General features: G+C 56.0%; 2 protein-coding genes across 13 annotated transcripts in view; one reads left to right on the top strand and one right to left on the bottom strand.

The window, feature by feature from the left end:
* The window catches only part of ATP2A1 (ATPase sarcoplasmic/endoplasmic reticulum Ca2+ transporting 1), a 16,464-nt gene extending 7,818 nt beyond the window's left edge, over nt 1–8,646 (top strand). The window contains exons 10-23 of one of the 2 annotated variants that reach the window (XM_082359638.1): nt 2,225–2,313; nt 2,601–2,703; nt 2,952–3,083; nt 4,377–4,499; nt 4,625–4,843; nt 5,508–5,843; nt 6,041–6,261; nt 6,364–6,566; nt 6,759–6,844; nt 6,943–7,076; nt 7,189–7,306; nt 7,470–7,587; nt 7,874–7,918; nt 8,354–8,646. In XM_082359638.1, coding sequence (XP_082215764.1) covers nt 2,225–2,313; nt 2,601–2,703; nt 2,952–3,083; nt 4,377–4,499; nt 4,625–4,843; nt 5,508–5,843; nt 6,041–6,261; nt 6,364–6,566; nt 6,759–6,844; nt 6,943–7,076; nt 7,189–7,306; nt 7,470–7,587; nt 7,874–7,878 — 1,887 coding nt within the window. In that variant the 3' untranslated portion in view covers nt 7,879–7,918; nt 8,354–8,646. The remainder of the gene's footprint in view (nt 1–2,224; nt 2,314–2,600; nt 2,704–2,951; nt 3,084–4,376; nt 4,500–4,624; nt 4,844–5,507; nt 5,844–6,040; nt 6,262–6,363; nt 6,567–6,758; nt 6,845–6,942; nt 7,077–7,188; nt 7,307–7,469; nt 7,588–7,873; nt 7,919–8,353) is intronic. The other variant, XM_082359637.1, reaches the window with a different exon arrangement.
* Nucleotides 8,600–19,893, bottom strand: RABEP2 (rabaptin, RAB GTPase binding effector protein 2). Of its 11 annotated transcripts, none has more exons than XM_082359650.1 (15): nt 19,695–19,893; nt 18,980–19,189; nt 16,712–16,935; nt 16,033–16,113; nt 14,145–14,255; nt 13,710–14,057; nt 12,682–12,777; nt 12,498–12,596; nt 11,367–11,651; nt 10,372–10,549; nt 10,210–10,221; nt 10,062–10,117; nt 9,912–9,965; nt 9,704–9,841; nt 8,600–9,261 (listed from the first exon to the last, which is right to left on the bottom strand). In XM_082359650.1, the coding sequence occupies exons 1-15, from the start codon at nt 19,753–19,755 to the stop codon at nt 9,160–9,162; spliced, it is 2,055 nt and encodes a 684-aa protein (XP_082215776.1). In that variant the 5' UTR covers nt 19,756–19,893; the 3' UTR covers nt 8,600–9,159. The 11 variants fall into 11 exon arrangements, 10 of the variants coding, with proteins under 10 accessions (XP_082215776.1, XP_082215779.1, XP_082215783.1 ...); XM_082359653.1 differs by having other exon boundaries at nt 9,704–9,820; XM_082359657.1 differs by having other exon boundaries at nt 11,367–11,522.

Below are 19,893 nucleotides of genomic sequence, written 5' to 3'. Positions count from 1 at the left end.
CAGGGGCTACTCTTCATTGCGGTGCATGGGCTTCTCAGTGCAGTGGCTTTTCTTGTTGCGGAGCACGGGCTCTAGGCGCACGGGCTTCAGTAGTTGTGGCACGCAGGCTCAGTAGTTGTGGCTCGTGGGCTCTAGAGCACAGGCTCAGTAGTTGTGGCGCACGGGCTTAGTTGCTCTGCGGCATGTGGGATCTTCCCGGACCAGGGCGGGAATCCATGTCCCCTGCATTGGCAGGCGGATTCTTAACCACTGCGCCACCAGGGAAGTCCCGCCTTGGAGTCTTTGGCAGTCTGGATCTCTACATTTAATATTTTCAATGTATAAAATAAAACACACAGGATTCTGTTTCTAAAATACATCGGATTGGTAATTCCTTGGTGGTCCAGTGGTTAGGACTTGGTGCTTTCACTGCTGTGGGCCCGGGTTCGATCCCTGGTCAGGGAACTAAGATCCTGCTAGCCACACAGCGCGGCCAAAAACATAAATGAAATAAAATACATTGGACTGGGCTTCCCTGGTGGCGTGGTGGTTAAGAATCCGCCTGCCAGTGCAGGGGACATGGGTTCAAGCCCTGGTCCGGGAAGATCCCACGTGCTGCTGAGCAGCTAAGCCCGTGCGCCACAACTACTGAGCCTGCACTCTAGAGCCCACGAGCCACAACTACTGAGCACACGTGCCACAACTACTGAAGCCCACGTGCCTAGAGCCCGTGCCCCTCAACAAGAGAAGCTGCCGCAATGAGAAGCCCACGCACCACAACGAAGAGTAGCCCCCGCTCTCCGCAACTAGAGAAAAGCCCAAGCGCAGCAATGAAGACCCAACGCAGCCAAAAAAAATAAAAATAGATAATAAAATAAATAAATTAAAAAAAAAACTATGCATTTAAAAAATAAATAAATTGAGTGTCTCTATTAAAAAAATACATTGGATTACAGAGGAAACCAATGATTGAAATACAGCAATCAAAATATTTTAAAAACAGATTTGTACGTATAGCTGATTTACTTTGTTATACAGCAGAAACTAACACAACATTGTAAAGCAATTATACTCCAATAAAGATGTTAAAAAAAACACACACAGATTTGTGATTTGGTAAAGCGTATGCTTCTTTATTAATGTATTAAGTAGCAAGTCCAGCAGTGGGTCTTATAATTGCCATAACGCTGAAGCGGTGATGAGCATAAATGCTATTTTGAGAGCCCTGCAACAATACAACGTGACAAGAGAGTATTTGTGATTATATTGGTGGCCAAGTCACAGGTTTTGCTAATATTAATGTGGTCCATTGCCCCCATTCATAATTGGATGGAAATGCTAAATGTCAGAGAGAAAATGAAAGATGTAATTTTTGTTTCGCCATCAAAGTTCACAGACCCCCTTGGTCCAAGGTGTCATCCATGGACCCCAGGCAAAGAACCCCTGACCTAAACAGAGTTCTCTGGAATAGCATGTTTGTGAAATAGAAATTGGTGTCCTAAGAATCAAGGGTTGTGTGGTCAGACCAGGCCGAGAAAGGCTGTACCACATGCCTGTTGGCATTTGAAAGCCTCAGAGAAGGCTGACCATAGAGAGGGTGGATTTCACTCAGTTTAAACGAGTTTCCCAAACTTACCTGGCCACAGAACCATTTTATCCTGGAGCACATCTTAAGCCCCATCCCTTCCACGCGTGCTCTGGCTCAGAGTGGGCTGCTCCCCTCTGCTCTGTGTGATCTACATCCCTCCGAAGCACAGGCTTCAAAGCCAGACCACTGGTCTTCTGTCATGTTTCATAAAGATGAATTAATTGCCCACATTTGAAAAGTCAAGGGATGTCATAGGAAAATAACCTGAATTTCTAGTTCTTCCTGCAAAACTGGAAGATCTGGCCACAAGAGGCTGGAGCTGTAGATGGGCCATGTACTGACAGGTAGACTGGTGGCCACCACACCTTGTGATGCACGTCTTATTTTACTAATTGATCTGTAAGAACCTCCAGCATGGCCTTTTGTTTTAAGGCCATGAACACAGAACATAGAGAATGATTTGCAAGGGAGTGGTGGGAGAGGGGAGGAAAAGGGAGGAAAAGGGAAGGACGAATCAGAGGATGACGGTGGGAAGTTGGGTAAGTCCGTGCAGATGGCCGGGTAGAGGGACACTCGGGGCACGGGCCCCTTCGGTGCAGACTGCCTTCGGGGATGGGGAGAGTTAAACATCTGTGTGCATGCCCTTCTCCTCTGCAGATGTTCATCATCGACAAGGTGGAAGGGGACATCTGCCTTCTGAACAAGTTCTCTATCACTGGCTCCACTTATGCTCCAGAAGGAGAGGTGTAAGTTCCCCCAAAGTCGTCTTCCCAGTTACTCGTGCCCCTCCCCACCACACACACACACACACACACACACACACACACACACACATATCCTCTCTCCCTGGGGCCTCCCTCTAGTTTTGTCTTCCTGTTTCTCTCTTGTTCCTTCCCCAACCTTATTCTCTCTCCCACCTGATCTCCAAGTTGGTTGCCATCTCCTTGCTGCATTCCCCGTGCTCTCTCTGCATCTCATTCCCTATCTTCTCTACCTGTCTCTTTCCCTTCCTTCCTCCCCACCCGGCCGCCAGCTTGAAGAATGATAAGCCAGTCCGGACAGGGGAGTATGATGGGCTGGTGGAGCTAGCCACCATTTGTGCCCTCTGCAATGACTCCTCCTTGGACTTCAATGAGGTAACCTCTCCATTCCTGAAGCCGCCCCTCCTTCCCCCTCCAGCTGGCTCAGAGTCCAGGCCTCCTCGACAGGCCGCAAGGAAGGGCTCAGGGGAAGGGGGTCCCTTGTACCAAGCCCTCTCCTGGGTGTAAGGGGAAGAGAGTGGCTTGCTCCCTTCCCGTTCTAGGTGGAAGGTGGGCATGATAGATGGGAGCACGGGGCTGGGAGCCCAGGGCACCTACTTCCTCTTCCTCCTCTGCCCCCTCAGGCCAAAGGTGTTTATGAGAAGGTGGGCGAGGCCACCGAGACGGCACTCACCACCCTGGTGGAGAAGATGAATGTATTCAACACTGAACTGAGAAACCTCTCAAAGGTGGAGAGGGCCAACGCCTGCAACTTGGTGAGTCTAGGCACTCCCTCCCACGGTCCTTCTCCAGCCCACACTGTACAGGCCAGGACCTAAGGAACCTCAGGAGAGAGGGCCCCCCATCCCCACCCGGGTCAGGCTGGTCAGGGCCTTGTGCCCCATGCTGGGACCCAGCCGGCACAGGCAGAGAGCCTCTCCACAGCTTTCCTTGGCAAGGCTGACTTGGGGTAGGACCTACTGCACCTACACTTACACTGCTCTTCCTGGTGCCTGGTTGCAGCCTCCCTGGAAGAATTTAAGATCACTTTTCCTGTCGTGTCCCTAGTTGAAAGGGACAGAGCTGGACACAGAAACCACAAGTGACCCATCCTGGGACAGCCCCAATTTCAACTATTACCCACTGTCTCTAGAAACACACTTGTTTTTATCAGATCACAAGACCTGATTTAGGATTTGGGAAATATGACTGCCTCATATGCCTCTGCTTCCCCGTGTCCAGGTGAACAAGCCCAATTCTGTGACAATCACTCCAAGTTCTTGCTATTAATATTTACTGAATGTCTATATTGAATTCCTCTGGGGTATTATATTATATTCCCCACACAGCTCATTCCTTTTTTTTTTTTCATAGAGGCAAGATGCTCACTGCTGCTTTATTTAATATGACAAAAATAATGAAAACAACCTAAGTATTTATCAATAAAGGATTCATTTTAAAAATTTACAAATGATAATAAAAACATCAAATTATTTTTAATTTTATTTATTGTTTTTATTTTTGTTTTGTGGAGAAACATCTAGAATGCATTTGGCACATTCACTTTTATGGAGTGCTTAGTACTACGTGCCAGGTACCAGCTCTCCATTGTCTAGCAACATACGTCTGTAGACGCACACATGTGGTTGTCTACATTTAAATTATTACATAAAAGTAAAAACTCAGTTCTTCAGTTGCACTAACCACATTCCCCGGGCTCAGTAGCCGTTGTTCGATTGCACCGTATTGGACCATCCAGATTATTTAACATTCCCATCATCACGGAAGGTTCTATCAGACAGTGCCACACTACGCCATCCTGTTTCTATTGTGCTTTAACCTGAACATAGTAAGACACTGGCAGCACTAGCCTTGGAATTCTCTCCATTTCTGCTGTAGGCAGCAGACTTAGCTTTATCTCAGACTCAGCTTGGGGTCTGCTCTGACCTCCAGATCCTTTTTGACTATGTTTTAAGGGGTCTGGGACTCTTCCCTTCTAGCATAGCATCATCACTCTTTCTCCACCGGTCTCATATCTGGCCTCTCCCTCCCTGTCTCCTCTCTCCCAGGTGATCCGCCAGCTAATGAAGAAGGAATTCACCCTGGAGTTCTCCCGGGACAGAAAGTCCATGTCTGTCTATTGCTCTCCAATGAAATCCCGGGCTGCTGTGGGCAACAAAATGTTTGTCAAGGTCAGGGATCCGAGTGCGCCTCAGCCCCCCTTCTTCCCAGTCCTGAACCCTCCTCTCTTCTCCCTGCCCCGCTCACCGTGCATTGGAAGGAACAGTAGTCTCTGAATACCGTTCTGTTCTCCTAGGGTGCCCCGGAGGGGATCGTCGAACGCTGTAACTACCTGCGAGTCGGCACCACTCGGGTGCCCATGACAGGGCCGGTGAAGGAGACGATTCTGTCGGTAATCAAGGAGTGGAGCGGTGGCCGGGACACCCTGCGCTGCCTGGCCCTGGCCACCCGGGACACCCCCCCAAAGCGAGAGGAGATGGTCCTGGATGACTCTTCCAGGTTCATGGAGTACGAGGTGAGCAGACGGAAGCCTCCCGTTGTCCCAGAGTCACCTGCCTCACCCCCTCTGCCACCCTTGTCATTTCCTACTTCATCACGGGGCCTAGAATCACAGGACGTTAGAGTTTGAAAGAACCTTAGGAATCATCCAGTCCAGGGCTACTTGGTGTGTGGTCCGTGGACCCATCTGAGATGAGGTGAGGTGCTTGCTCCAGAACAGAAGCCAGCCAGGTCACTAAGTACACTCGGGTTTAGCTGACGTGTTTCCACAGTGAGGTTTTCTAAGGACGTGCATCAACCTGCATTCTGGCATTAGCTCTTTATCTTGTAGTGGACCTGCTCTCTGAATAGCACCAAAGCCCCACTCCATTTTATAGAGGGAACAGTGTGGCCTGGCAGGTAACACAGATTTGCTCAAAGTTGTAGACCACGTGAGCAGCCCTGCTGAAAGCAGAAACCACCTCCCTCACTTCCAGTTCGAGTTCTTTCTATGAAAGACACGATCTGCCACCTACAATGGGCCTGGCACCGCCAGGCCTGCAGGCACACATGTGAACATTTCCCACCCCTGAGCTTCGAGGCCCCACTGAGGTTTAAACACCAGACCCAGGGACAGCTCTCCCCTCAGCTCCCCCCAAGCTTCCTCCTTGACCCTGTCGCTCTCTTCTCTGTCTCCCCAGACGGACCTGACATTCGTTGGTGTGGTGGGCATGCTGGACCCGCCCCGCAAGGAGGTCACAGGCTCTATCCTCCTGTGCCGTGATGCTGGCATCCGAGTGATCATGATCACTGGGGACAACAAGGGCACAGCCATTGCCATCTGCCGACGAATTGGCATCTTCGAGGAGAACGAGGATGTGGCCGACCGAGCCTACACTGGCCGGGAGTTTGATGACCTGCCCCTGGCCGTGCAGCGGGAGGCCTGCAGACGCGCCTGCTGCTTTGCCCGCGTGGAGCCCTCCCACAAGTCGAAGATCGTGGAGTGTCTGCAGTCCTTCGATGAGATCACAGCGATGGTGAGAAGACTGGCGTGGGGCGGTCTGCTTAGTGTCTACTGAGATGACCGTCTTGGGGAGCTGGGGACCGAGGGAGGACGGGGCTGAGCGGGGGCCCTGGCGAGATGCACGGAGGTGAGGGATTCGGGCCCCGATGGAAGAGTCTCAAGGAGGGTACGAGGAGGGGGCCGGCGCCCACCTTCTTTCCCTCCCCGCAGACAGGTGATGGCGTCAATGACGCCCCTGCCCTGAAGAAGGCGGAGATCGGCATTGCCATGGGATCCGGCACCGCCGTGGCCAAGACGGCCTCCGAGATGGTACTGGCCGACGACAACTTCTCCACCATCGTGGCTGCCGTGGAGGAGGGCCGCGCCATCTACAACAACATGAAGCAGTTCATCCGCTACCTCATCTCCTCCAATGTGGGAGAGGTGGTCTGGTGAGCAGCCAGGAAGGGCATCCAGGAGGAACTCGGGACTGGTGGGGGGGTGACCACAGGCCTGGGAGGCAAGACAGACGTGTGACCTCCTCCTTCTGGCAGCATCTTCCTGACAGCTGCCCTGGGGCTGCCTGAGGCCCTGATCCCCGTGCAGCTGCTGTGGGTGAACCTGGTGACAGACGGGCTCCCGGCCACAGCCCTGGGCTTCAACCCCCCAGACCTGGACATCATGGACCGGCCCCCCCGGAACCCCAAGGAGCCACTCATCAGTGGCTGGCTCTTCTTCCGCTACATGGCAATTGGGGGTGAGCAGGATGAGACCCCACACTCCTTGCCGACCCTCAGGGCTGATGCCCTCTCTGGGACACCAGCTTCCCCACAGCAGCCACTGCGGTGGGCCCTCTTCCTCCAGCGGCTGTTCATGGCCAGGAGGCCCTCTCAACTCCTCCCGTCTCCCCAGCCCTGGGCCCCCAACTCCCATCTTCTCTCCACCACAGCCTACGTGGGTGCAGCCACGGTGGGAGCAGCAGTCTGGTGGTTCCTGTACGCTGAGGATGGGCCTCACATCACCTACAGCCAGCTGGTAGGGCAGCACGGAGGGAGGTGGGAGGAGGCGAGGGGAGCAGGAGGGTGGCGTGGAGGCTTCCTCAGGACCCCAGCTTCTCCCCTCTCCTCCTGCAGACTCACTTCCTGAAGTGTACGGAGCACAACGCTGACTTTGAGGGTGTGGATTGTGAGGTCTTCGAGGCCCCCGAGCCCATGACCATGGCCTTGTCCGTGCTGGTTACCATCGAGATGTGCAATGCTCTCAACAGGTGGGGTCCGCGCACCCTCCCCCCACGGCCATCTGCAGGCCACCCTCCCCTGCTCACCGCTTCTCTCCCCTTGTGCCTCCACCCCTGGCTCCGCCGGCCCGCCCCCTTGCAGCCTGTCTGAGAACCAGTCCCTCCTGCGGATGCCGCCCTGGGCGAACATCTGGCTGCTGGGCTCCATCTGCCTCTCCATGTCCCTCCACTTCCTCATCCTCTACGTGGACCCTCTGCCGGTAAGCCTTCCTCTGGCCAGGGGCCGCCTGCCCCCCCCCCCCCCACAGGGGGCCTCTGCAGCGGTCCGTGACCACGACCCCTGCAGAGGGAGGAGGGCGGGGTCAGGCTGGCGCAGTGGCAGCTCCTCGGCTCCTTCTCACTGCCCTTCCCACCTCCTCCCAGGTGATCTTCAAGCTGCAGGCCCTGGACGTGGCCCACTGGCTCATGGTCTTCAAGATCTCGTTACCAGTCATCGGGCTTGATGAACTCCTCAAGTTCATTGCTCGGAACTACCTGGAGGGTAAGAGCGCACCGCCCCCAGCCCTGTCAGCCCCTGGGCCCTCCCTCTAGGCCACGAAGGCGCCTGCCCCGCTTCCTTGTCAGGTGGGTGAGTTCCCGGGGCCCCAGCAGGCCCCGTGTCCTCCGCCGAGGGGCGCACCCAGCCCCTGCCCCCCCTTTGCCCGCTCCTCCGAGCCCGGGGCAGACACAGTCTCCTTGGCGCCCCAAAGCCTCCTCAGCCCTCTTGGTCCCCTGCGCCCACCTCCCTCCCTCGATAATGGCTGTCTCTCTGTCCTCTCTGGCCGTAGGATAACTCATTTCCCCCTCCTCCATCTCTCTGAGCCGTGTCACAGGTATCACCCCCCTTCTTGCCCGTGCCCTAGCTGCTGTGCCCCCCCTGCCCACCCCTCTCCCCTTCAGGCGGCGCCGGGGTCACGTGCCCTCGCAGCTCCACCTGGAGCCACTGCCGCTGGAGCCACTGCCGCCGCCGCCACTGCCGCGCTTCCAAGTGGGGCTGGGCTGCTGCCCTTACTCTGCGGGGCCGGCACTGCCCGCCCCCGGGCACCACTGTCTGCTGGGCTGCGCTGCGTCGCGCTGGCTGGCCGCTGAGCCGTCTGCCGCTGGGGCTGCAGTGGCTGGGGGGGGGGGGGCTGGGGACACAGGTGAGTGGGGGTGGCGGGGGGCCTCCAGGTGAGTGTGCTGGGGGACAGGGACAGGTAGGGAGCTGGGAGGGACTTCTCTCCTGTGCCGCCCCGCCACCAGTCTCATCCTTCCCCTTCTCCTTCCAGATCCAGAAGATGAAAGAAGGAAGTAACCAGTCCTTTTGCCCTCCCTTCCCCACCCTGATAGTGATGCGTCTTCAGCCAGAGCTGTGGCACAGGCCTCCACCACGTGCCCCCCAGCCCAACATTCTTGTTTATAAACATAATGTCCCCTTCACGTCTCCTCCCCCTCAGCAACCGCCCCCCCCACTTTTGCCCTTGTAAAACCTCCCCTCCCTGACCCCGTGGGGCTTGCAGGGACAAGGCGACCGATTGAGCTGAGCTGCTTATTTATTGAAAATAAATGACAGAAAAATCTGGCCTTGTCTCCGTGCACACCTCGGGGCCTGGTTCGGGCCCCTGGGGACAAGCATCTTAGTGTCATGCAGTCCAGGAAGCAGCCACCTGTCCCAGGGCGTGTGTGTGGAGGGACCCGGGGACACGACCCAGGGCTCCCAGCCACCACTCACACCTCAGCTGTGCCTCGGGAAGGGGATGGAGGTAACAGGCATGGCTGTTAGGCTGGGTGGGGGCCGGGGGCGGGAGGCTTGGAGCCCAGGAGGCAGCATAGCAGCCAGAAAGCCACAGGGCTGAGCCTGCCCCTCTGGTTTCCAGAGGGGGTTGGGACCCTCACCCAGGGGTCATCTTTGGAAGCAGAAGGCCCCGCCACCCCTGGGAGGAGGCGCTGGAGGGACAGGGCAGTGGTGGCCCCGTCACCTCAACCCCAGGCTTGGAGAGGGTGAAGACTCCATCCTGAGACCCCCAAAGCCTCGGCCTCACGGTTCAGGAGTGGAGAAAGACGGTCTCCCCCCAGGGTGGGCGGTGCTGGCCCCTCAGGTGTCCTTGATGTCCCTGACGTCCCTGAGGGGCGCCTCGTCCATGATGCTGCGCACTTGCTCCAGACTCTCTGCCTGGCGGATCCGTTCCAGGCGCACCTGTGGGGGCCGGCGAGGGAGGCAGAGGGCCCTCGGTGGGAAAATGCAACCTCCACCCCATCGGCCAGCCCCCTGAGGGGCAAGAGCACGGGACCAGTGTACCCAGGGGCCTCACCTCCCCCAACCCCCAGTGAAAATGGGTTCAAGGGAAGAAATGGATCCTAAGAGAGCAGCCTGAGGAAGGGTGGGCAGGGGCAGGTGGAAGTGACATGATGAGCATGGGGCACGTCGGCGTGCCAGGCCCTGGGCCACGGGCTTCGCACCACTGACAAAGATGGAAGCACAAGATCTTCAACGTTTTTTGAGCACTAGCTCAGAGGAAAGGACCATGCCAGCCCCAGAGGGAGGGAGAGGCCTCTTCTAACTGGGAGACTATCCTTGCAAGACGGAGGACAAGTCACCTGGAGTCATGCCAGTCTGGTGGGGAGGGGACACGCCGTACCTGCAAGGCCTGGGACAGTCGTACGAAATCCCTCTGCACTTGCTCACTGGTCTCCAGCTCAGCCTGCAGCCGCAGCATCTTTGCCCTCTGTTCCGAGAGGAGGTCTGTGAGCTGGGCCTGGGGGCACAGGACATAGAGCTGGGGCCCTGGGCTGAAGAAACAGGATGTCTGGACAGGGTAACCCCTTCAATATCGCCCCGATCCTCACCTCTTCTGTGCGGCCCGAGCCCGGTGGCTGCCTCAGGACTTCCTGCTGCCTGGCCTAAGGGAGACATAAAGGGCAGCAGGGGCTGGTGAGGGTCTTCTCCACGCTGCCACCCTCCTCCGCCATCCCGGCCTGGCCCAGGTCCTGCCTCACCTTGCTCTGCTCCTGCTGGACCCGCTCCATCTCCATCCTCAGGCTGCACAGGGAGGCTGGGAAGTCAGGCAGGGCCAAGACGTCAGGCCCACACCCTCTCTCCTTCCCCACCCCGCCCGGTCCGGCACAGGCTCCAGCCCATACTCACCCTCTAACACCTCTGTGCGGAAAGGAAAGAAAGAGAGGTCAAGGCTCATCATTCTCGCACTGCGTCCTCTCTCCCCTCCTGGTGCCCAGGCAGTCCCCGAGGGGGTGGGGACTCAGCCTCCCGGGGAGAGAAGGTGGGGTGGCTCGCCGCCTCCTCCCTCACCTGTCTCCTCCCGCTGCACCCTCAGCTGCCCCTCCAGGCTGGCCCTCGCCGCCGTCTCTTCCTCCAGTGCCTCCCGCAGGGTCACAATCTCAATCCGCAGCCGCTCGGCCTCGTGCTCCTGGGCCTGCTGGTGGGCCCGCGCCTCCTGCTGCGTGCGGCGCACGAGCTGCCGCAGCTCCTGGAAGGATGCAAGTCACGGGCTGGGTGCGGGGCCAGCTGGGGGCCAGCGGCTAGAAGGGGATTGTGGGGAGGGGAAAGGAAGGAAAGAAGGAAGAAAACATAACAGAGGAAACAACCCGAACACCCATCGTGGGGAGACTGGACAAATACCCTGGGACGGCAGTGAATATTTTCCCGCAGCACAACCCGGGGTGGAGGACCCTCAGGAGCGGTGCTGAGTGAAAGCTCCAAGAGACTACCCAGAGCAAGATTCTGAGTTTTTATAACTAAAAACAACTAAAGTTAGCACTCCACGGTTTAGGCAGACGTGTATATGTAATAAAAACAATCCCAAAGAAGGGCAAGGGAATGATAAAGCTCAGGACGGCAGAAACAGAGCCAAGGAACACGGGGCGGGGCGCATGTAAGGCGATGTCAGTTATAGTTCTCAAGGTGGGCAAGGGTTCCGGCTGATGTTCATATTTTTAATAAATTCAATCAGCAGAGGCCACGCACAGATCAATGATGACAGCTTGTTATGAACCAAAGATTATGATGAATTCAATTTTGTGGATCTCACATCACTTAAAAATAACAAGCCAAATTACTGCTTCCTTTGCGTCAAGCATTCTGTTAACTCATTTTCTCTCCGTGCTGATGCTGGGACGGGGTGTGGTCCCATTTGGCAGAGGAGGAAACTGAGCCTTAGAAAAGTTGAGTGAGTTGGCCATGGTGACGCAGCTAATACACAGCAGCCTGGGTCCATCCCCGATTCCCGTGGCCCCAGGCCAATGCTTTGCTGTGCGTGGAGAGGAAGGGCCTGTCCCCGCCCTTACCAGCAGCGAGCTGGGCAGCGACTCCTCCTGGCCCTCATCCTGCTCCAGGCCCCGGGGGGCTGAAGACGGCGGCTGCTCAGCCCGGAGCCCTTGGTTTTCCTCAGTCAGTCGCTTTACCTCGTGGCTCAGGCACTTGTGCGAGGTGGCCAGCTCTGCCTGGGGATGGACAGTTAGGACGAGGCGATGAGGGGACAGGGGGTCTCCAGTCTCCCGTGAGGCCAAAGCCTGAACACTCCTCCCAGTGTTCAGGAAGGAGAGCCAGGAAGCCCACGCCCTCCTTCTAGGCTGAGAAAGAAAGAAACACCCTTTAGTAAGCATCTTTGCCTCCCAAGCTCTTTTTTTTTTTTTTTTTTGGCCACACCACGTGGCTCACGGGATCTTAGTTCCCTGACCAGGGATCGAACCTGGGCCCCCTGCAGTGGAAGCGCAGAGTCTTAACCACTGGACCGCCAGGGAACTCCCTCAAGCTCTTTCTACACCCTCCTCGATGACTTGGAGGTCACACAGCGGCAGCCACAGGCCACATCGGGTGTTTTATTTGGTCCATATGGGTGTTTTTAAACCTTAAACAAGTGCAACATTAAAAACTGGGAGACTACACACAAACATCCAGATCTCTGGCTTCTCCTGATAGATGAGAAAACCAGGCAGCATCAAGCCTGCACTCCTACGTGCCACGGGCAGCAAGTCAAGGGGCACTAGCTCCCTTTACAGGGTCTCTTGGTTTGCCCTGCTGCTCCTTCCTGCCTCACACGTGGCCCCGTTCAATCATCTGCCTCTCCTGTCTGGTCTCAGGAAGTATCTGATTTTGCAATCCCTGCTTTTCATTCTCACAACTCTGCAAGCTAGGACGCATTATCTCAATTTCAAGGCATCAAGGCTGAGGCTCTGGGCTTGTGGGATTAGCTCAAGACCACAGAGTGAGTGCGTGGTGGGTTCTTCTGAATCAGTACCAGGTGCCCTTGAAACCCTTTTACCCACCTGGCACCAACTCCAGGGCAAAGCCAGAACGGCTGGTGGGGCGGGAGGGGCAGGGGGCGAGGCAGGACAGGTGCCTCAACCTTCCACGTGCCCCCCTCAACCAATTCCCACACCACTCCTCTCGCTCCCGTCCCGGCCCCCAGCCCTCACCATCTGTAGCTGAACCCGCTCCTGGGCCTGGCTCACGGTCCCCTGCAGGGTCCGCAGCAGCTGCTCTGAGTTCTGGACCTGGGCCAGGAGCACCTGCATCTGTGGGTGGAAGGGGGGGCGAGGGTGAGGCCGGGCCAGGAGGAGGCAGGGAGCAGAGGCCCTGCAGAGCAGAGGCTGAACCCACCTGCTTGGCGCAGTCCTCGTTGCTCCGTCTCAGGCCCTCTTGCAGCTCGTCCCGCTCCCGGCTGATGCTCTCCAGGTCCTTCTGCAGCTGCCGCCCCTGCCACAGACGCCGGCCTCAGCCTCGACCGCCAAGGGGAGGCCTTCCCTCCTCACCAGACCTCTCACGCCTTGCCCCCTGCACCTCAGTGGGCAGTGCCATCATCCACCCAGTCGTTCAAGCCAAAAGCCCAGGAATGGATGCTGACTCTTCTAAGTCCTCCACTCCCCAGCTCCAACCCACCAGCCGGCCCTGCCCGGCGGCCTCCAAAGTAGATTCCAAATCCACCCATTTCTCTCCACTTCTGCTGCCATCTCCTGGTCTCAGTCACTACCTTTCTCTAAACTATGTCAAGCATTGCCCTCCCAACGGGTCACCACCCTGCTTCTCCCGTTGCCCCCTCCCCCAACTGCAGTCCATTCCTACCCAAAGGCCTCAGTGACCTGTTAAAAGCCTAGAGCAGAGAAGGCTTCTCCCTGCCTGACACGCCACAGAGGCTTCCTGCAGCTTCTCCTCTAAGATGCAAACTGCATGGCTGGCCCCAAGGCCAAGGCCGACCTCCTGTGACCCCTGCCTGCCTTTCTGACCTCATATCTCTTCCCCTCCTCTGTGGCCTTCCTGTTCCTCAGACACACTGTGGTCTGTCCGTCCCCTGGGCCTTGGAACCTGCAGTTCCTTTGGTCCCCGATCTTCAAAAAGCACCTCTTTTTCCAGCCAGGATGGTCTCCTGCATTGCCAGTCTCTACCCCACGACCCTATTAAGTCTTGTTCTGGGTGTCTCACCCTGTGACACTGTCTTCCTCATGTGCCCATGTGCATGTTTGGGCCTGGCTCCCTCACTAGAGGAAGCTCCAAGAGGGTGGGAGTTTTCTTCTTTACTGTAGGATCCCCAGCTCTAGCTCAGGGCCTGGACATAGTAGGTGCTCAGTAAGTACTTGAAGCAAGAGACGGATGGGTGCACGTCGGCAGCCCACTCCGCCCACTCCACTCACCTCCACCTGCAGCTGCTCCCACTGGTTGTCTGGGACAAGCTGGTAACCGGGAGGGGGCAGGTAGATGCCCTCAGGGACCAGGGTGCCCGTGGACACCAGAGAGGCTGTCTCCTCCTGCTCGGGGCTCAGGCCATGGCGGCTGCGGGGCAGGGAGGCGCCGCCGCTGGCCCCACCGCCGAGGGAGAAGGAGGAGATGGAGGCGCTGTCATCACAGTTGTGGGCGAAGGCCTCGGCCGCCGCGCCCCCGTCTCCACTCAGCTCCTCGAGAGGCTCCAGTGGGGGAGATGGGTCCCGGGACAGGAGCAACTCCGTGGAGCCGTGCAGGGAAGGGGGGTGCCGGGGACGTCTCTAGGGAGAGGGGGCAGGGAAGAGGCTGGGGGGCCAGGGTCCTGCGGCGCCCCTTCTTCCCTCAGCGCCCCCTGGCCACCCCCTCACCTGGATCTCTTGGATCAGCTCCTCTGCCCTCAGCAATTTCGCCTTCAGCTCCTCAATCTCCTGCTCCATGGGCAACACGATCTCCCGCAGCTTCTCCGAGTCCTCGTGGGCCTGAGGAAGGGGGGTTGGGCAGTGACTGTCCCCCCTCCCGACTGCAGGACCCTCAGGACTGTTCAGAGCTTTCCCTCCAAGCACGTCAGCTCTTCTAATCCTCCCAAGAAGGCACCATCCACCCCCATTTTATTTATTTAATTTTTAAATATTTTATTTATTTATTTTTGGCTGTGTTGGGTCTTCGTTGCTCTGCATGGGCTTTCTCTCGTTGCGGCGAGCGGGGGCTACTCTTCATTGCAGTGCACAGGCTTCTTATCGCAGTGGCTTCTCTTGCTGTGGAGCACGGGCTCTAGGCGCGCGGGCTTCAGCGGTTGTGGCACGCGGGCTCAGTAGTTGTGGCTCGCGGGCTCTAGGGCGCAGGCTCAGTAGTTGTGGCGCATGGGCTTCGTTGCTCCGCAGCATGTGGGATCCTCCAGGACCAGGGCTCGAACCCATGTCCCCTGCATTGGCAGGCAGATTCTTAACCACTGTGCCACCAGGGAAGTTCCCACCCCCATTTTAGAGAGAGGAACACAGAGGTTCTGAGAGCTTACATGACTTGCCCCAGGTCACACGGTACAGAGCCAAAGTCATAACTACCTTCCTGTTGCCCACTTGTAGCGTGACATACTTTTCTTCCCCAACATCATGTATCCTTTTTTCTTTTATCATAGAACGTCACATTTTTAGTTGGGCTCATGACCTAAATTCTAGAATACCATCTACATGTCTCAGCTTCCCTATAAATAAGCATGGCCATATGACTAAGTTCCAGCTATGAGATGTAGGCATATGTGTCAGGTGCAACTTCCAGGACAACTCCTCAAAGGGAGAGGGTGTGTTTTTCTTTACTCCTCCTCCTCCTTCTTGCTGGCTAAAATGTGGACGTGATGGCTGGTGCTCAAGCAGTCATCTTGGACCATGAGGCAGTAGGCTACCTATGGCAAAACAGCAACATAGGAGGAGCCTGGGTTCCTACTGACTTGTTGAGCTGCCACATCAGTCCTGGAATGTCTACATCTGGTTCTAAGAAAAACAGACTTCTATCTTATTTAAGCCACTGTTGATTTGGGTTTTCAAACTTTGTCCTAATCAATATGTCTTCCCATATTCCCATCACCGGCATATTTCTGGCCACTTCTTTTCAGTCTTTTCAGGTTTGGGATCCTGTTGAACTTGCACAGCCAACAGCCTCTGGACACCTCCACCTGGATGTTGCACAGGCTCCTCTGTCCAAGTACAGCCAAATCTGAACCAACTCATGATGCTGTTTCTCCTCCCATAAGCGCTAGGTTGGCGAGAATGACCCTGCTATCCACCCAGCTGTCTGAGGCAGAAATCTGCCAGTCATCCATCCTCTTCCAAGTCATGCCATTTCTACCTCTTGAATCACTCAAAAACCCGTCTCAGACAAGTTCAGTTTGACCCTCCAAATCTCTTACGTGCACAGTGGCAACAGGTAGGGTAAGCCTGCATGCTCTGCAGATGCCCACACAGTAGATGGACGCAAGGCCAGGACTGGAACTTCCCGACTCTGGGCCTGTGGCTCCTTCCGCCGTACCAGGTAGTCTTAATTCAGCGGAGCCCTCTCCTTCACCACCCTGTGTAACCGCTCCCTGAGGAACACTCTGAATGCAAGTAAGTTGCTACTGCTGGCAACCCTCTGCTGGCAAACTATGGGTTGGAACCTTCCTTTCTTGGGCTCCTGTTTTGATCTTTGTCCTTCTAACCAGGCGACTTACTCCATCTGCCTGAGCTGCAGTTTCCTCACGTATAAAGTGAGGTAAGTACCTACCTCACAGGGCAGCTGTGTGGATCCAATGAGGGAAGATGTGAATTTGCTCTGAAAGATGAAGAGTTTGGTGGTATGTGCTTCCTACAATTGTTCATGACAAGAATAATGGAGGCAATATACCACAGAGATTAAGAGCAAAGCTTTAGAACCAGACTGCCTAGATTTGAAAATCCCAGATCTGCTCCTTTTTATGTGCATAACCTGGGGAGAATTACTAAACTTCTCTGAGCCTCACCTTACTCATCTGTCAAATGGATCTAATGGGCCCCTCTTTTAGGGGAAAGACTGGGGAGACTTGAGTCTGTCAAGCAAGTATTGCAATGCCTAGTGCATGAGAGGTATCCTTAAATGTTAGCTCCCTCCCCTCTACATGACATGACTTTTTTCTTTTTTTTGGCTGCGCCACGTGGCTTGCAGGATTTTAGTTCCCTGACCAGGGATCGAACCTGGGCCCCTGCAGTGAAAGCACAAGTCCTAACCACTGGACCGCCAGGGAATTCCCTACATGACTCTTCTTAATTTGGGAGGTAAACACACCTGGCCATCCCACTAGTAAGTGGCAAGCCAGGACCGTGCTGAGTACAGGTCTCGTGTATGTTATACCTAGAATTATTACTGGGTGCCCTGCTCCCAGTGATGTGGCAGTGGGACACAGATAATCCCTCTGCCCCACGGTCACCTTTGGCTGCTTCAACATATTTCCAAATCCCGGAGGAGGGGGCGGGTAGGCTGTCCCAACCCCAACCTTTTCCATCTGCTTCTCCAAGGAATCCAGGGGGTGAGCCCTGGACAGCAGCTGCTTCAGGCGCCCCAGCTCCCGCTCCTTCTCCTCACGGTCCTGCTGCTGCTGCTGCCGCTCCTGCTTCAGAGACACAATCTGGGCTTCATAGCTGCTGATGGAGTCTGGCGAGACAGGAAGGGCAGAGGAGAGGGAGGGTCAGTGCGCCAGCCCTACCTGGGGGCGAGCGGGGGGGCGCGCCATCACTGCCGCTCTCTGCAAGCCAATTTACCATAGCAGTGATGACAGTGGACTTTGTGGTGGGATGGTCCTGGGCAATCAGTTAGCCTCTCTGCATAATGTCCTCGGCCAGGGATTATCCCACTGGCTTGTTACAGGATCAAATGACATGATATCTGGAAGGGGTTCAGCCCTCTTCCTGGTACATAATAAATGCTAAAGATAGGCTATCTGTTGCTATTAATACATACCAATAACAATCAATATCTAATAAGGGTCATAAATATTCACTCTGGACTAGACTCTGAGCTGGGCTCTGGAAATAGAGAAATTAATCAAACACAAACCCTGACACCAGGAGCCCACAGTCCAATGAGGAAGACAGCCGTGGAAATAGTTACGAAGCAGTGTGAGGAGAGCTCGTGAAAGGACCACTCCTGGGCTTGCGGATCCCAGAGGAAAGAGCCCCTCGCTCTGCCTGCCTGTCCAGGAGAGACACCAGCAAGTGGTGAAGGATGGAAAGGACACATTAAGTAACAGGAGCAAAGGCTCACAGGTGGGAAGGTGGATGGTGTGGCTGGGGCATGGTGGGCACATTGGAAAAACTGGAGTGAAGATGTAGGAGGAGATGCTGGGAAGGGTGGAGAGGGTGGCCGTGAATGGCTGCTAAGGCCTTGAATGCCACACCAAGGAGTTTGGGATTTATCCTACATGTCAGTGGGAAGTAAAGGGATGCTGGGCGGAACATGGTCATTTTTCATTTGCATAGTTATTTATTTTAACACGTACTAACATTAGAAGTAAGGGTTCTGTTGCCAGACTGCCTGAGTTCAAACCTCCTTTCTATCTGTATGACCTTAGGCAAGTTATCTAACCTCTCTGGGCCTCAGAGCTTCCTCTGTAAAATGGAGATGGATAATAGTGCGTAACTCATAGAGATTATTATGAAGATTAAATACTCATAAAGCATTTAGTTCAGTGCCTGGCACTCAATAAATGTTAGTTATTATTATTATTACTATTATTATTATTTAGGACACAGTTCCTTATAGGGACAGGAAGTTCCCTTTAAAATAAATGTATATAGGTTTTTTAAAAGTGGATCTATTTAAAGAACAATATTAAGTAGATGACAGGGTAAGTCATACAAGGACAACCATGTTGCACAGATGGCACAGGGATGCCTGAAATGTGGGGAACCATGGCCCCAGAGAAGTCTGGAGCCAGGAGCAGTTGTTAGAAAGGGAAATGACATGGTGGGATGGGAATTGTAGGAAGTTTACTCTGGAAGTCAATGTCAAGGACAGATTATAGAGGGAGACTTGTAAGAAGGCTGGGACAACAGTCCGGGGGAGTTGACGAGAGCTTTGCTACAGCAGTGGCAGTGGAAGCAAAGGGGTGGGATGCAACTGGGAGCTATTGCAGAGACTCTGGCCTTGGACTAGAGGAGAAGGGGAATGGAGGAAAAGAAGCTGGGGGATCTGGGACAAGGGGAGCGGATGCATCCCAAGTACAGAGGATGAGAGGGAGAGAAGTCGGTGCATGTGGGGCGGGGTGGCGGGGAGGTTGTGCGCAGATGTAGGGGTGTTTGGGGAGGAAAGGAAACCAGATGAGACTTACAGAGCCTAGGCCCAGGGCCAAGTCTGAAGGCCAGAGGCTCAAACGAGTTCTCAGGGAACTGAGAAGCTGCTCACTTTCAGGGTTGATCAGTCATCAGTGAGGGACAAGAAATGACATGACATGGGGCCAGGGAACAGGTAGCAGCTCCGAGCTAAACTTAGCTGGAACTGACAGAGCTGCTGCTAGCGCAGGCAGCGCCGCTATGCAAATCAGAAAAGGGCGCGTCTCCCTCTGAGCCCCTGGGTCTGCCCTGCGCTAGGCAGCCCTGCTAACCTACCCCACAGGTGTAGGTTATGCCCCCTGACCCCTTTCTTGTCATGCACTCCCCCTTATGGGGCTGAGGGAGTCTGGGAGGAGTGCCTGCCTCACCTTTCAGGATGGCCTGCAGCGAGGCCACCTCCTCTTGGCATTGCCGCTGCACTGCAGCCACAGCCTCGGCCTTCGTGCTCTCGCTCACCTCGGCCACAGCCTTCATGGTTTCCATTTCTGCCAGGGCGCCTGCCAGCTCAGCCCGAAGCCGGTCGAGCTCCGCTGACTCGGCCTCAACTTTTGCCCCCTCCGGGGACTGGGGGTCCAGCGCTGTGAAGGACAGGGATCAGCCTCTTTTCTCATCACTCTCGGATTCCCAATATTCCCAGGGCATCAAATCCTCAACTTCTGCAACTTGGTACAGCAGCCAAGGTCCCTGCACCTTTACCTAGCCCCGCCCCACTCACCTGGCCCCTCCCCTTCCCCGACTCCTCCTCACCCAGCTCTGCCTAGTGTTGCATAGAGCCCCGCCTCTTCCTCCCTCGGTTCACCCAATCCCCTCTTTCCTCTGACACGACCCCTCCCTTCTAGTGGCTCGCCCCTTGTCCACCTGGCTCCTCCCCTCCCACACTGGGCCCCACCTCTAACCTGGCACTGGCCCTCTCCCTAGAATCGCTAGACCACGCCCCCTCCGTCTTTCCACCCCCCCCCCCCCGGCGGCGTGGTCCCGCCCCTTTCTCCAGGCTCCCTCCACCACCCCCCACCCACCGACGCGGAGCTCGGCCCCGCCTCCGGCCTCGCCGCCCCTCGCGTGTATGGACGCGTCCTCACATACCGGCCTCCGGCTGCCGCCGCCGGCCATCCTCGCCCGCGGCCGGGCGCGCAGGTGCCGCCATCGCCTCCGCTCAAACGGCGGGTTCCCGCACTCCCTGGTGACGGCGCTCACCGCTTCCGGGTCCTCTCGGCTGTTTCCGGATCCGCTCGGCTGTTTCCGGATCGGCCCTGGGCTCGAGGCTGAGGCCGGAGTTGGGGAG

Source organism: Balaenoptera borealis (assembly GCF_965194805.1).
Source record: "Balaenoptera borealis genome assembly, chromosome: 16".
NCBI classification, from domain to species: domain Eukaryota; kingdom Metazoa; phylum Chordata; class Mammalia; order Artiodactyla; family Balaenopteridae; genus Balaenoptera; species Balaenoptera borealis.
Note: the sequence above shows the minus strand (reverse complement) of the source record. Positions and strands in the feature narration are given on the sequence as shown.